The 17773-nt window shown below is 34.6% G+C and overlaps 1 protein-coding gene across 1 annotated transcript; it reads right to left on the bottom strand.

Moving 5' to 3' along the window:
• Positions 1-6074: 6074 nt before the first annotated feature.
• Positions 6075-16028, bottom strand: LOC140750621 (very long chain fatty acid elongase 7-like). Its single transcript, XM_073084287.1, has 6 exons — positions 15876-16028; positions 14601-14791; positions 11255-11395; positions 8167-8272; positions 7557-7693; positions 6075-6877 (listed from the first exon to the last, which is right to left on the bottom strand). Exons 1-6 carry the CDS (start codon positions 15934-15936, stop codon positions 6539-6541), a joined length of 975 nt encoding a protein of 324 aa, XP_072940388.1. The 5' UTR covers positions 15937-16028; the 3' UTR covers positions 6075-6538.
• Between the last annotated feature and the right edge of the window lie 1745 nt (positions 16029-17773).

Raw genomic sequence — 17773 nt, 5'->3', positions numbered from 1 at the left:
ATGCTATTTATTGCATAATTTGTTGCATAGAATTTTCCTTGAAATAAACGATGTATTTAAAACCTTGAATATACAATTATATTTCTTATCTCAAGTTAACATTAATAAGTACTTTGTCTTCCTGATACATGGGCGTAATCATAACTATACTGTGGACAAAAATAATCACTTTATTATATTTCTCTAGTTTCCTGATATTAAGCAATATGAGCATAACCCCGCGGCTTATGTAGATCTCAAACGACCTAAAGTTAAGCAATGTTGCGCGCGGTCGGGAATTAGAAGTGACCGCTATGACCGGTGTGATAGCTGGGTAGCTAAACATGATCAAGGTAGTAGAACCCTTTGTGGTTCGACTCCGGCGGCACCACCGCCACACCTATTCCTGCCTAATAACAGCAGTGTTCGGCGCTGCTGTGTTCCGTTTTGAAGGGTGTGGTAAGGGAGACATACTTTTTCGAGGTGTTCCAGCTTAGTCCTCAGGGGTAGCGGCGCATCTGTGGCCGACCTCAGCTAGGAACATCTAATCCTATATGGGGTTGATTATAGATGTCCATGGGCGGCAGTAGCCACTTACTATCAGGCGGACTGCATGCTCGCCTGCTAGTCCTATATTATAAAAAAAAAACATGAATATTGTGCGTGTCCTTGCATCGGAGTGCACCATAAACCACTAAACTGTGTTTCCCGGAGTCGCTGGCCAGACGGTTCAAGTTCCAACTCTTGCCGCCCGTTACCTCAGAAGCCCCCTATTAGTTGTCTCTTACGCAGGGGATACCGTAGACCTATTCTGGTCCCGGAACAGGGACAAACAAAGTAAGTCCTAGAGGTAAAATAAGATAAAATAAATATATAATATAAAATCGTATTAAAGATTCCTCGGATCTATTCAAATTAGGTCGACCTTGTGATATCTCCTGTGGGTCCCTCCGATATGAAGAAAATGAATAAAATATTGAGATTTAGTCCCATAACATTACAGGTGTTTCCAATTTCGTACAGATCTTGCGATAAATCTTGCCGATAAAATGTATTGCTCGTAATTTTGTGCGTTATGAAAACTTGACTTTTATACATACGTTCAAAATAAGGTATGAATACCAGTGATATTATAGTTAAAACTGGGCTTCTCAATCAGGATATCAATTGTTCCCAGCAGCTCATTTTTCACAGAACTTAGAACACAAAGTTACAGCATGTGTTACTAATGACCCAAAATAAATATAAATTGCTCGTATTATGAATATTGATATAATTATACGAGCGTATTTGGTATAATTACTAATATTTATGCGCGTTGGACCTGCGTTCTGTTTTTTTTTATAATACAAGAGCAGCAGACGAGCATTCAGTCCACCTGATTAATATAATTAAGCTATCTATCTAGATATATATTACCTTAAAACGAGCAATTCTTGTATATATATTTATATCAACAATCTCGGAAACGGCTCCAACGATTTTCTTGAAATTTTTCGGGGGCGATAATCGATCTGGCGAGGTTTTATTTTCCGAAAATGTCGTTTTAACCGTGTTTTCATTAAATAAAAACCTCCTACATCCTATATCATTAGAATACGAAGCTAAATTTCGCCATTATTGACGAAGTTAGAATAGCTCGGTCGGAAAATCGCGCGCCTTATATGCACGATTGTTTCTTTTATTTTTTCTCTTTTTTTCGAGTTCCTTCTTTTTGTGAGAAAAATAATTGCACTCGTGACTTTTTTTTTCAAATAATCGGTATTTTTGTTTTATTATTATAACACCGAGCCAAGCTCGGTCATCCAGGAACTATAATATTAATTAATATCACTAGACTGAACAGTAATAGTTGCATTACAACATGGCGTAACTACAGCTTTATGATGGGGTTCAAAATTAGTTAAAAAAATCAGATATTGCTAATTGTCTTCCAAATGTACAGGATACCAGGTATTATATCCCGGTATCCCGTTACGAGAAAAATATAATTATTTGGTGATTCCTTTTTTGTCTAAAATATGGACGTAAATTGGACCGTCTTATACTCGTACTATACGCTTGTAGCAATCATTAATTTTATTATTTATACATTCACAAATTTTACCCGCATAATTAATAAAATATTTTTTTAAGTTTTAAAATCCAAAGCATTAATATATATAGTCTGATTCATAATTAGGTGTCCAAAATGTAAACAAAGAAATGTCATTGTCAAAATTCGATTACAGGCATTGTAACTTACGTACCTTAACAAATTAACAAGAAACGAAAAATTTCACAAAATTCAACATAAAACAAAAACTTAATAACTGCACACAATTAAAAAAAACGCGCCAAAAAGACTAGAAAAAATTCGAGTTCGATCACGATCACAAAAATGAATAATATCAACTACGAAACTTAAAAATGGCGGCAGAAAAAATGTGTTGGATGCCGATTGTGTAACCATTATCACAATTTAATTTTCTCTCATAAATCTTGTTTTTTATTATTATTAATGTATGAAATGAAATTGAGTTAATATAAATATTGGAAAATGTGAATTGATTTTAATTTATTTAGATTATTATTTTATTATCGATGTATTAATTTAATATTGTCAAAAATAAGAAAGTGCCATTTGACACATATTTTCTTGATAGGTGATACCTTTGTTTACATTTTGGACACCTAATTATGAATCGGACTATAGTTATCGAGATTTTATATTTAGTTTAAAGTTCAGCTTTTTGGCAACAGATGGCAGGGAAATATAATGGCTTACAACTACAAGGCATTGAAGTAATAACTTGAAGTAGTACCAACAGCGCCATCTGTATAGAATTTTGAAATACAAAGTACAGCACCTGTAGCACTACCATGAGTTTGCATTGAAACGCCACTATAGATTACGTTAGTCGATAAAGCGTAAACTATCTTCGAATATTTTCTGATAAAAACCGTACCATGACTTAATTTTACTCGCTAGCGTTAACTCGATTCTATTTCTTGTTATCAAGTCGTTATGTTGATAACAAATACTATCGTACCTAACTTCACACCTCATGACACTGTCTCTTTTTAATTATACTGAAAGGACAGAGTAAGATAATAATTCCCGAAATAAACAAGTATCCAAGCCGAATAATTAAAATTTTTAAACAACCCTGCAGAATAAAAAAAAATCATCAAGAGTTCTTAAACGTTTGAACAGACGTGACTTTTCAAAATGATATCGGTTACGTACTGAGTCTCTAGACAACGGATTTATTGATTGTTATTATCAGTCAGTAAAATAGATATAATTGAATAAAATATTATTATTATTTTCCTTAATATATTTATGAGAGTGGAAGTATTTACGATAAACGCCTAACTATAAAGGCACGGCTAAGACGAACGCCTAATACAAAAGGGGTTATCGCCATATGAAATAATGTTCGGCATAGAAGCAATAACATACATGCATGTCTTATTCAAGAAATCTGTCCCATCATTCCAATTAAATTACAATACGCATCCAACCAAAGAATTTGAACGAGGTAATAGAGTACAAGTCCTAAGCTCCACCAACCCAAACGTGAAGTGGGTGTTCGGATTTGTCAACCGACGACTGGGCAAACTTCATTCTGAGGTTAGGGCTGATGATGGTAGACTGGTGCGTCGTTATCTCGACCAAATGTTGCCGGCACCCCTGGTGGAATAGGTGGTAATGGCGGTGGAGGGCTGTCACATACTGAGTCTCCAAGCGACGGATTTATTGATTGTTATTATGTAAAAATTGATATAATTGTGAATAAAATATTATTATACTTTTCCTTAATATTTTTATTTCATAATATCAATTATAATCTATCATGTCTTGTGAAAAGTCAAGTGTCAACATGGTTAGGGCTTGCAAAACACTCCTTCCAAAGTTTGCGTTCCAAAAACATTCCTCATATTAACCCAAATGATATTTGTTCCCGTCGCTCGTCTTTATATGCCGCCGCATCTAACATGTTCCATGCTAAATATGTTCTTGCCGACATTATTTTCTCAAATAGTACACAAAGTCAAATGAAATTATAAATAGAAAACTTTTGTCATGCCCAATTTTGCTAGTGAATAATATAACTACTATCGTTACGGTATTTCTTGACAACGTCTGTCAAATTAATGACTCAAGGTACCGAATTTGTATGGCAATAGATCATAATGACATTCGCTAGCGATATGATTTTGATAGGTTTTTTACCTATCGAGAGTTACGTATTGGCTCATACTACGGATTTTAGTTCTACGAGTAACCACCAGAGGCGCTGTACAATTTTTCATACATTTATTTTACGCAGTCGCTAGCGAGTAAAACTTTTGTAAACTCATGGTAGTGCTACTGACTACAAGATGGCTCTTATATGGAAGATATATTCTGTTATTAATAGAATTACTTAATTGTTATTATAGTTAATTAGGTTAATATTGTAAATAATTAAATGTAACTAAAATTAATAAAATGATAAATGTTTCAAAAGAAGATGAATATCATATGTATCAAAAATTAGATGATATCAAATATTCATGCTACAAAGTGTTTATTATTACAACTCCCGCGGGCCTTGGTATACTAACTGTGCCCCGCGGTTTCACCCACGTTAATAGATTATATTGTTTAATTGCACATTTTTTCTATGCAATTACAATCTAATTTATTAAAAATGATTATGAATTATATGATTCTTTTACAACGTATATAGAACGTAAATAATTTATAACCGGAAGGTGTTTTGGTGTTATTAAAACATTATAATGTTTAATTGCACATTTTTTAATGCAATTAAAATCTAATTTATTAAAAATATTGATAATTATATCATTCTTTTAGAACATATATAGAACGTCAATAATCTATCAGCGATTTGGAAGGTTTTGCTTTGAAGAAGCGGCGCAAGAAACTCTATACATGTGTATGATGTATATTTAAAAAAAAATTAACAAAAAGATAAAACCGACTTCTATGTCACTACAAAGTAAAATAACTTAAGTTCTAATTATCAGAGCATACTAATGTTATGGTAGGAAAGTACCGCAATGAAACCCCCTTTCATATAAAAAAAAGAAAATTGAAATTGGTTAAGAAATACTCGAGTTATTGAAGTTTATATGAAATCGGGTTTTTCCAATTTTCCGGGAAAACTGGCGAATATTTTCAAATTTCCTTGAAATGGGTCCCCGTGTGAAACTAACCGCATACAATGGTGTAAGAATCATATAACGATATGCGAACACACATACCGCCGTCCTTACCGGGGTCGCTTACTGGACGGTTCGAGCTCCCACTCCTGCCACCCGCAACCCAGGAAGCCCTATTTTAGACGCCTCTTACGACAGGCAGGGGATACCGTAGCCCTATTCTAGTCCCGGAACTACAGGGACAGGTTATCACAGCTCTTACATCGACAATTTGTGTTTTAACTATTTTGACTTTGATCACGATATAGAAAATGCATGTTTTAGTGAAAAAAAAATAGCTGCGTTTTTCGCATGTTTAGGGTGTAGCGTTTGATAGTATCAAATAGATAGTTTCCGAAAAGTAGGTGAATTGTCTTCTAGATGCTACAAGTTCAGTGTTTACTAGGACCCTTACCTTGCTAGGCGTGAGGACTGATTGGAAACCCCAATTATAAATTTTTGTTTTATTACACTTTGAAATCAGAACACAGTAGCCGTTAACTCTTTAATAGAAACAGGTGTGCCAAAAGTGCTCTCATGATGAAACCCCTGTTTCCCCTTTAAAGGTAGTTGAACCTTTTGTGGTTCGACTCCAGCTGCACCACCGCCACGCTAAATTCTACCTAATAACAGCAGTGTTAAGCGCTGCTGTATTATGGTTTGAAGGGTAAGAGATACCTACTTTTTCGAGGCGTTGCAGGATAGTCCTCAGGGGTAGCGGCTGTATTTTTCTCAAACATACAAACATTTTTTAATATAGTTTTTTGTTTTATTTTATTTATTAAAGCCTGCAAATGAAACACAAATGTAAAACTAAAACTACTTATAATCATAACGTAACAGATTATACAAAAATGTTTCACAACACACTAAATGCAAATTATAACATTTTTGTGCCTTCACACAAAAGTTTAAAAGAAAAGGGATGACCTATAATTTAAAACCTTTGAAAAGGGTTGCTTCTTCTTTTTGGCCAAAAACATAGATAAAATGGAAAACTTGTCCTCAAATCGATGCTAATAAATAACAATAAATAAATAAATCGATCAAGCGAATAGTACTGGCTTGCTGTTCGGATAATTAAATGAAAAAAATCACATTAAAAAATTGTATAATTTGTTATGTATAAGATACTTTCTTTTCTTATACACGAAGTATCAAATAAATGTGACGCGTGTGAGTGAAATATCTTTGGTACGCAAAGTAAATACATTGCGTACCAAAAGATATTTCGTCACATGCGTCGTCTATTTAAGTATTTGTTGTGCTATAATATTACTGTGCAATAATTGCCGTACCATTTTGCCGTACCATTTTGCCGTCCCAACGAAGAAGTGCCTAAAGGATAATTACGACAGTTATTAAATTACGTACGATCAATATTAACACCAGAATCGCGGCGGTGTCTTATTAAAAATTCTATCCGTCCGTCACCATTTTCTTTTTTGATCAAACCATTTTCAACAATAACCATATCACTAGAATTATCATTATTATCGGGACAATTTTTATTTTCTCTATCAGTTTCAAGTTTAAGTTTTTGATTTTTAGGTTTCCTAACATAAGCCTTAATATAAAAGTCAACGAAAAGAATGAGCATAAACAGGTTTTGGGGTAGGAAAACAGCTGAAGTCCATCTTGGGTATTTACATTCCGGTATGAAGATTACAGTGCTCATATGTACGACGAATAAGAAGAACTGCAACTGGAAGTAAAAGAAAATAAAAGCTTTAAAATCGAAGAAGTTACAGTAAACACGCACATCACGAAACTGAACAACTGATAAATTGATTTATATTATGATCATTGTAATTGTTTTATTATCATGAATTTAGAATAAAAGGGTCATTATTGATTAACAATAATATAATTTAATATTGGATTAACACCACTGATAGCCAAATGACTGAGAGGCGGAGGTTCGAATCTTAGGCATACATCTCAAGGCAGGCAATTGCTCAAAATTATGTGTATATTGGAAATTTGAAAGGTGTGTGACGTTATTTACCAATTCGCACTGATAGGAGACCCGTGCCCATCAATAGGACCACAATGGGTTTACAATGCTGGGACAGAAAGAATAAGACATACAATAACAATTATAGTTTTAAAACTAAAAACCACGCTAAAATTGCACAAGGAAAATCTTTAATCCTGATTCCTGACGATCCTGATGAGGAGAAGAATAAAATTATAAAAATCATGTATTGTCATCGGTTCTTGATAATTGTTTAAAATTTGAAATTAATCGGGCCGTTCAAAGTGGGTGAAAATTGAGTTCATAGATTCCGTTACATACGTACATACATACATACATACATACATATAACTCAAGCTAAAAAATCGTAAACTCGTAAAATCGTAACTAAAAAAATCCAACTTACAATTTGCAACTGAGTGACGAGTTTCTTTGCCCATAACATATTCTTAATGCTTGGTATTGCGACAGATAGCAAATAATAACAATACATTATGATGTGGACGAAACTATTCACTACTCCGATGAAAGTACCGTGTCCACCTGGAATCACAAGGAAATAATAAATGTAAGTTGTAAGCACAGATTAGATTAGAATCCTACCTGAGGCCAGGCCTGATGTTGATGTATTTTATTACCTTACTAGATTTATAAATGTATTTAGTATTCTAAGGACATACAATGTTTTAGGTTAAGCCCGTAAATTACGTGTTATGTTACAGATCTTATATATAAAATTCTCGTGTCACAATGTTAGTTACCGCACTCCTCCGAAACTGCTTTACCGATTTTCACCAAATTTTATATGCATATTCAGTAGGTCTGAGAATCGGCTACTATCTATTTTTCATATCCCTAAGTGATAAGGGTTGTTCACCCTTAACATTTTTTTATTTGTATGGTAACACAACGTTTATCGAGTTAGCTAGTAAATAATAAAATAAAGCAAAAATGTCGTCGCAAGCGCAGGCAAACCACGAAGGGAATGACCCTATATATTTAGTTACAATATTTACCTGGATAATATGTAATTGCACCCCAAGTGAGTAACACCATGCCAGTATGATGGTAGACATGGAGGAAGGATGCTTGGTTAAACTTTTTACGAAGCACGAAGAATACCTGAAATAAAATGTATTTTTAAGAAACTTTAAAAATTTTTAACAAAAAATACAACCGACTTCTATGTCACTACAAAGTAAAAAATAATTCAAATAAATGTTGGTTTAGTACATATTTCTGAAGTCGGCGCTCATATTAGATACGCTGTTGACATCGTTATCCAACGAAATATATTGATACGCTCATATTAGATACGCTGTTGACATCGTTATCCAACGAAATATATTGAGCGCCGACTTCAGAAATATGTACTAAACCAACATTTATTTGAATTATTTTTTACTTTGTAGTGACATAGAAGTCGGTTGTATTTTTTGTTAAAAATTTTTTTTCACCCTTTTTAGTGATGACATAATAACATTTATATTAATACAATATAAAATTGTATAAACGAGATCACGAATTAAGGTAAGGTCTGAATTTACATTGATTGGAACCGCCCGCTCGCAGGGCGCTGCCGCGCCCTGCTCGCTTAGTTTTATATTGTCTTATATGTTCCAACCTAACCTAACTAAATAGTCAATGATGAACTGGCTTTGCAATTTCATTAGAACCTACAGCAAATATCTTCAAACACAACTCAATTATTCCCATTGGTTGAGGAGTTACATATTTTGTCTCCGAGCCACATTATCAGATCCTCAAATAGTCAATGATAAACTGGCCTCGCAATTTCATTAGAACCTACACCAAATATCTTCAAACACAAGTCAATTATTCCCATCGGTTGAGGAGTTACATATTTTGACTCCGAGCCACATTATCAGACCCTTAAATAGTCAAAGATAAACTGGTTTTTCAATTTCATTAGAACCTACACCAAATATCTTCAAACACAACTCAATTATTCCCATCGGTTGAGGAGTTACATATTTTGTCTCCGAGCCACATTAGCAGACCCTTAAATAGTCAATGATGAACTGGCTTTGTAATTTCATTAGAACGTACATCAAATATCTTCAAACACAACTCCATTATTCCCATCGGTTGAGGAGTTACATATTTTGACTCCGAGCCACATTATCAGACCCTTAAATAGTCAAAGATAAACTGGTTTTTCAATTTCATTAGAACCTACACCAAATATCTTCAAACAAAACTCAATTATACCCATCAGTTGAGGAGTTACATATTTTGCCTCCAGAACCCACTCTGATCCTCATCATATTTAAATGGGACCAACTTGTAGCAATTGTCCACACACGAAATTAAAGGCATTAAAATAGGTTCATAAACGGCGAAGTTATGGCTGTTATATTTACATGGGTGGAGGAGTTCCCCTCTTTTTCTCCAGAACCAATCGATGGATCCTAACCATATTTAAATGGGACCAACTCGCAGCTCGTCTCTACACAATAAAAAAAGAATTATTAAAATCGGTCCACTAACGGCGGAGTAATTGCTGTACATACATAAAAAAAAAAAAAAAAAAAAAAAAAGATACCGGCCGAATTGATAACCTCCTCCTTTTTGAAGTCGGTTAAAAACTGTAAAATTTACCGCAATGCAGATATATACATGAACAAACTCTTGGTACTCAACACAAATACAAACAGGTACCATTTTGAAGAAGTGATAGCCTAGTGGTTAAGAAACTCAGCCTTTCGATCGACCGGCCTGAGGTTCAAATCCCACGCACGCACTTCTGAAATTAATTATCACTAAACGGTGGATGAAAACATCTATCTTCTTCTTAGTCGTTTCGCTCTTGTCAGAGCGGTCGTGGTCATCATGTGTTGTGTGTGGGGGCTGATGTGACTCGCCTCACGACATTTCGCCATTTCTGTCTATTGGTGGCCAATCTAGAGCACTCGTGTACAGGGCCACAACATGTAGGAAAACATCTATACATATAAATAAAATTGGAGTGTCTGTTTTTAATATTGAAATAATAGATTTTTGCTACATGCACATGAAAATATATACGGTACATACACCAAAATAACATTATTTTAAATTTTTGTCCGTCTGTTTGTTTTGGCTAGTCTCTGAAATGGCTGTACCGATTGTGACGGGACTTTTATTGGCAGGTAGTTGATGTAATAAGGAGTAACTTAGGCTACTTATATTTTAGAACTAGGTGTGTCCCTGTTTCTTTTTAACGCGGGTGAAACCGCTGGGCACAGCTAGTCGTGAATAAACGTGCTCACCTGAGAAATTAAAAAAAAAGGTATGTGAATTGTGAAGTCTACCAATACGCACTTGGCCAGCGCATTGGAGTATGGCCTAATCCTTCTCCTTTTGAGAGGAGACCCGTGCCCAGCAGTGGGACAGTAATAAGTTGGTGATAATGACTCTTTTCAAATACAATACACTAGAGCTCTATGTGGTTCGATGTCGGAAGCACTACCGCCACATTGATTTCAGTCTAATAAAAGCAGTGTTAAACGTTGCTGTGATCCGCTTTGAAGAGTGTGGTGAGGATGTAGTTATCCGAGACGTTCCAACTTACGGGTCTGTAGCCAATCTCAGGTACGAATCTAATCGTATCTGGGGTAGGTAAAAGTCTATGGGTGACAGCCACTAACCGTCAAAAAACAACACAAAAATTTATTATGAATCATGTTGTCGGTTTGTCTCGCTTTCATAGTTTAAAAAGTCAACCAATCATGAAATTTTGCATAGGTACATGATTGTGTACAGAATCAGATTTACACTTTATGGTTTTAACAACATTTTGTGATTTTTCTAGGCATGTTTTATATTTCACTTAAAATAAGAAACCTTTGTCCTGATGATCATAACATTAAGGACAAATGTATCAAATTATTATCATTGGTCTGTAACTTCGAGCGTAGCCGCGGATAAAACTAGTCATTATGGCATTGATTCAAAAAAGTGCTATTTAAACAAAATATAAGAAACCATTAAATTCAACATTAATTATTCCTAACGGAAGCAACATTGGGTATTGTTTGGTAATTAAAATGTGGCGTTGAACCAAAGTTAAGTTACATATGGGTCACAAAATTATTGACTTACTGTATCGATAAGGTCAATGACCTTCGTTATGAAGTAGAAGTAAACTAATTTTGCTACTACTATTGCATCTGGAGAGTTGGAGCTGTCGACTGGTTCGCAGATCCATTTGAAGCTGCCGCCCCAACCCCAAAACCTTAGGCTCTGAAACAGAAATGTTTTTATTAGTAAGAGAACCTAAATTAGTAAGTGTTTGAAGGTGGTAGAACCCTTTGTGGTTCGACTCCGGCGGCACCACCGCCTCACGTATTTCTACCTAATAACAGCAGTGTTAGGCACTGCTCTGTTCCGTTTTGAAGGGTGTGGTAAGAGAGACATACTTTTCCGAGTCGTTCCACCTTAGTCCTCAGCCTAGTCTTAGCGGCGCATCTGTGGCCGACTTCAGGTAGAAATATCTAATCCTATCTGCGATTGATTACAGATGTCCATGGGCGGCAGTAGCCACTTACCATCAGGTGGACTGCATGCTCGTCTGCTACTCCTATACTATATAAAAAAACATGTAGTGCGCGTAGAAGTGGCCTCTACCGTCCATTTGTAAATTACCAGTTACATTTAATTAGGCGCATAAAGAAAATCACCCACTTAGTCGCATGGGGTCTAGAGTGAGATCAAAAAAATAAATAAAAAGGAGTATAAAAATAAACAAAACGCAGCGTAGATTTATCAACATATTGGAGTTCTTTATTTAATTTTAAGAAACAAAAATCTTTATTTGAAACGTGGATTAAAAAAATTAAATAATTGTGATGACTCACATGGAATCCATGTGCGCCATTTTATATTAATATATATTAATTACTAATTATTATACATATTAAGTTATTTATGTAATTCTAACTTTATAACAATAGTTTTTTGAGCCTTTAGTATCCTTCTTACATCTTAAATTATTAGGATCCTTCAGATCTAGTAAGGCAGGGTTACAACAGGGGTTACTCATTTCTCAGAGACAACACAATGTAATGTTTTAGGTTAAGCCTCTAAATAACATTATTATGTTATTAGGTACCTATATGTATATATAAAAATCATTGCTGTTCGTTAGTCTCGCTAAAATTCGAGAACGGCTGGACCGATTTGGCTAATTTTAGTTTAGAATAATTTGTGGAAGTCCAGGGAAGGTTTAAAAGGTACAAAGTTTGCCGGGTCAGCTAGTTATGTTATAAATAAATAGATAAAAATAAATTAAAACATTTACAGTCGACCTCAGTTAGTTCTTCAATCCAATCGGCTTGTACTATAAACTGTAAGGTTCATAACGCATATACCACGATTATAATTATGTATAGTGTGAACGGTATAACACGCAGTTTAATATTTTTAACACCTGAATAGTTTAAACTTAAGAGGTCATCGTTTATAATCCAGCGATTTTAGCTCGACCTCGTGGTGATTTAAAAAATCATAACACTACAGTACTGACTTATATCGTGTTAATTGTTTTTGGCCTTCACGGCTCATTACAGTTACGTTACTCATATTCGTAGTTATAAAATGTACCGTTTAACACTAGTAGCTACGTTTCATGTGCATTTCTGCCCTTCAGAGGGCACGTGGTTCCGTTAGGCCCTTAACACTAGTAGCTACATTTCATGTGCATTTCCGCCCTTCAGAGGCCACATGAATCCATTAGGCCCTTAACACTAGTAGCTACATTTCATGTGCATTTCCGCCCTTCAGAGGCCACATGAATCCATTAGGCCCTTAACACTAGTAGCTACATTTCATGTGCATTTCTGCCCTTCGGAGGGCACATGAATCCGTTAGGCCCTTAACACTAGTAGCTACATTTCATGTGCAATTCTGCCCTTCAGAGGGCACATGAATCCGTTAGGCCATTAGTTACGAGCTGTCCCCTGCGGTTTCATTCACTTTAAAAATGTAAATGCTTGGGAGATTTCATAGGTTTTATATTTTGTGTGCGGAATATAATTCTTATTCTCATAGTTATTACGTCTGATATCAATTCTACGAGGATGTAATTAAATTTTTTAATTGTACTCAATTGAAATCATAATTCTTTTTTTGAAAAAAAAATCTGATAGAGAATAATAAACCTTAATTAGGCGCGCGGGGTCTGCGCGACCCCAAGTCATTTTCAATTCTAGTTAACTTTTTGGGTTTATGCGCTAGCAAGTGGAAATTTCTGGTAGCTTCCTGACTCCTTAGTCCCTCTCGTGTCAGTATTGATCATGCAGCAAAAGTAATTAGATTTGCTGTAAATTAGAGCTTGGGTCGCTGCGACCCCGCGCGACTATCAACGTAGTTCAAATTTAGTTATGCATATGTTTGGAAATTATTAATTTTATGCATTTTTTTTTTATTTTAATTATATATAACTGTATATCATTATGTTTGAACAGTTATATTGCTTTATTACTTTATAATATTTGATAAAGTTAATTTCAAATTATTTTTGGTAAGCATATGAAAGTTATTGTGTTACGTTTAATTTTAATACGGATATATTGTATAAGCTTTATAAATACTTATTATTGTACTATAATATAATATAGAAGTAGAAAACAAGTATAGATCCATCTGATGACAATTGGACATTGCCGCCCATGGACTTCTGTAATTTCCTTCAGTTAGGCTTAGTGTTCTACCTGAGTTCGGACTTAGTTGCTTTTCTAAACCTGAGGAATAAGTTGAAACGACTCGTATAAGTGTATATTGCTTACCTTACCTTTCAAACCAGAATACAGTGGCGTTAAAAAGTGTTGTTATTAGGTAGAAAATGGAGTGGCGGCAGTGCTTCCGAAGTCGAACAATGAAGGGTTCCACCATCTATATATTGCATTGAATTATATCCTTCTGTGGCATTTTCCACTATGTTTGACAACAAAACCGATAAAAACACATAGATGAGGGTGGGTAGAAACTCCATCTATATCTTTGAAAAGTTGTTTATCTGATTGCGAAGTTTCAGGTCCTTCAACATTTAGCAGAGGCTAATATGCCATGAAATGTGGAAGGTAGTAGTTACCATTTGATCTATCTACGTTAAAAAAATATAAAAACTACTGCTAAGTGGCATAAATGTGCCAAATTAATCTGTTGTCACCACACGAAAAAACGTATATAGCGATTATCAACTAAATTTGTACTCACGAAAAACATTGTTTTTAAATTTACTGTTCGAATATTTAATAAGACGAATAATTTCTGATAGAGCGAGAAAATGATATGTATCCCATTTTTTCAAAATGGCGGCTGTGGAACAAGAGTTGCGTCCCGAAAAATTAAAATTTAGCTTAAACCAACCTCCCTTACAATTAAAAAAATAACTTTTACCCCTCGACTATTACAACCTAAATGAACATTTCAATAAAAAATAACTTACATTCACAAAAAGTATAGTGCATAGCGCCATTTGGATGGCATTGTATATTATTATAGCTGTATCCATTTTGAAGGCAGGACGGTTCTTCATCCACCGAGGGCCCCACTTAAAGACGAACATGAGGTATATTCCAAGCAGAATTAGCCCTTGATAGGGCTTCGCTACTAAGAACCAATCACGCGTTCTTGTATCTGAAAAAATATTATAAAAATAAAAATATAAATTATTTTTAAAAGAAAAAATGATTTTTTTTTTTTTTTAAGTATTCATATTCCAGCACTCAATAGTATGTTGTCAATGCCACAATGGATAACTTTAATATATTATTCGGATGATTATTATTCGGAAAATTCGGTTCGGTTTATCACAGATGCATTTTTGCTTCAGAAGTAACTTGCGATGCCTCGCATAAATGTGCTAGATTTGCTACTCATAACAGCAGAGTTTAGCGCTGCTGTGTTTTGATTTGAAGGGTGTGGTAAGGGAGACATACTTTTCCGAGGCGTTCCAGCTTAGTTCTCAGGGGTCGCAGGTAGGAATACCTAATCCTATTTGAGGTTGGTTATAGATATCCATGGGCGGCCGTGGCCATTTACCATCAGGTGGACTGTATGCTCGTCTGCTTCTCCTATATTATTGTTATACTTATAAGTCTATGCACCATAATAATACTGCTATTAAAAGTTCGAATGACGGAGGATCCTACTTTATTTAATCTTCATGAATTTCACTTATACCCACAGCTTCTCCGTGTATTCAAGATTGGGATGTTAGCATTGTATTGTCCGTTTATTTTGCTTAGTCAAATATTTGTTATTAGACAATAAATTAAATATTAACTAAATCACTCAAGACAAAAGCATTATATTTTTACCCTTAAGGACTAAATTGAGGACAGGTAACTCTACTTCTCGTCAGATCAATTAGCGAAAAAAAATCTTAGTCTATGGTTATAAGTCAAGTTACTATTATTCATAAATGTTTTTCAGTGTGCCAACATTAGACAAGATCAGTTACTTACACTTCTATGGGAACTATATGGAGACTTCTCGATCGTAGGTTTTCTCACAATACTCTACACCACTTACAATAACTCATAATAACGTATTACACACTTCAAGTGTTACAACATTAAATAAATAAATTCATACAACAAAAACAATTGAATTTAGAGACCAAACTATCATTATAAGCCGTGAGCGATTGTTTGAACAGTGAACATTTAATACCATATTTACATACGAATTTTAGAAATAATAATGAAAAATCACTCACCAGGTAATTCATGAAAAAGTATATTGTATCCTCGTATTATTTTTCTTATAATTTCAGCCATTTTTCATAACCTTACTCCTCGATTTTAATCTTAAAAAATTGAACTGAAAAAAACACTTTAAAACCGTACTAAAATATTTTAAAATTTTATTCCAAATTTTAGTATTATATTTCAATAGCGAACGACTGCACGTATAGTTGTCTAGTATATAACTGTTTGTTTTAAATATTTATGGAAACTTTAATTAGCCTATACAGTAAATTAGCATATCTATTAGATGCATGGTCATTGTTACAAATAGTGTGGGCATGTATACTTTTAAAACAGTTTTAAGTGTCACGTGCAGTGATTTTTAAGGGGATTTAGATGAGGAACCATTTCTTTAACCGTTGGATATCTAATATATAATCTTCTGACTATAGATAATCTAAGCTTAGTTTTCCGAAGAAAATTATTCATTTTAAGGGCTATATATTTAGCCAAGTGGTGACTACATCAAACCTTACTAGCAGAAATATATGGGATTCATGGGAAATTTCGTATGTTCATCATATGGTATAAAAAGCTTAGGTAGAAGTTTTTTTCTAAATATCTCTTGTTTTGATGACGATCGTATTAGAATCTCCTGAATTTTAAGTGGTCTCGGCACCACAGCTAGCTGTATATTTCGGGTTGCGGTTGTGGCTATAAAAGGGACTCTCCCGACATCTTAGGTTTTTTTATAATATATGAGTAGCAGACGAGCATGCAGTCCACCTAATGGTAAGTGGCCGCCCATGGACATCTGTAATCAACCACAGATAGAATTAGATGTTCCTACCTGAGGTCGGCCACAGATGCGTCACATCCCTTGAGTACTAAGCTGGAACGCCTCAGAAAAGTAGGTCTCCCTTACCACATCCTTTAAACCAAACCACACCAGCACTAAGCACTGCTGTTATTAGGCAGAACTAGGTGTGGCGGTGGAACTGGAGCGAACTCTATCACACTGCTCCAATACATATTGGTGAAAGGGCTATGTTACCATCAGTTGGACTGAATGATCAGTTGCTACTACAATGTTATAAAGAATCTCTTATTTACAATACGTACTTCTCAATATCTGATTAGGAGTAAGCGTAACTAATGAAGCGTTTTTCCTCCGCCTTCGCCGCGGACAAGCTGTGTGATTTTAAAACTCATGATTCATAGTGTCCAACCGTGTGGCGGATAAGGACACCGCGGACCTCCTGATCGTAACAAATGTGGCACAGCACCGACAGGAATGAGTCTCCTCCTTCGTCCTGCCGTTCCCGTGACGCACATATATGTCTCACGACTCCATTACAAAACGAAGGTGTCTGATATAGTGGAGTATGTGACAATAAAAACCAAGTACCGATTGGTGGTTGAAAAGTGGGTGGCGAGTAACGCAGTAAACTTTAGTTCATTTGTTACACGTGTCCCTATAGAGAATCTAGCAACCATCTTGAAGGAGCAGCTCTGGCCGAAGGGAGTTATGTTGTGTGTACATAATTTAGTTATAAGTATATATTAATATATGTTAGTCTGTAAGTTATATATGATATGGACCTCTGTATTCAATTATACTTTTGTATCTTTGTTTATACTGTTTGGAATAAAATATTATTATTGTTATAATAAAAAAATACGATCGATGACTTATATCATTGCTGAATCATCAATATTTACACTTATAATAAAATGTACTATTATTAACAATACATGTACAAATAAAACATTCAAATAATTATTAATAACTTAAAATAAATAAAACTACGAACTATTAAAAACGAATTTACAAAATGTATACATAATATATAAAACTGAAAAACAAAAATAATAATATTATTAAGAACCTCTTAACCTTTCTAAATATCGTCGTCAACAACCCATT

The sequence above is a fragment of the Epargyreus clarus genome, unplaced genomic scaffold, assembly GCF_041222505.1.
Source record: "Epargyreus clarus isolate Ecla_fem2 unplaced genomic scaffold, WU_Ecla_fem_2.2 ptg000021l, whole genome shotgun sequence".
Lineage (NCBI taxonomy): Eukaryota > Metazoa > Arthropoda > Insecta > Lepidoptera > Hesperiidae > Epargyreus > Epargyreus clarus.
Note: the sequence above shows the minus strand (reverse complement) of the source record. Positions and strands in the feature narration are given on the sequence as shown.

Bases quoted from the DNA above. Each gene is read 5' to 3' on its own strand.
- LOC140750621 (XM_073084287.1), bottom strand. From the start codon at position 15,936: ATGGCTGAAATTATAAGAAAAATAATACGAGGATACAATATACTTTTT. The intron at 14,792-15,875 runs GTGAGTGATTTT...ATATTTTTTCAG, and splicing joins ACTTTTTCATGAATTACCTG to ATACAAGAACGCGTGATTGG. The intron at 8,273-11,254 runs GTAAGTCAATAA...ATTTTATTTCAG, and splicing joins TCATTGACCTTATCGATACA to GTATTCTTCGTGCTTCGTAA.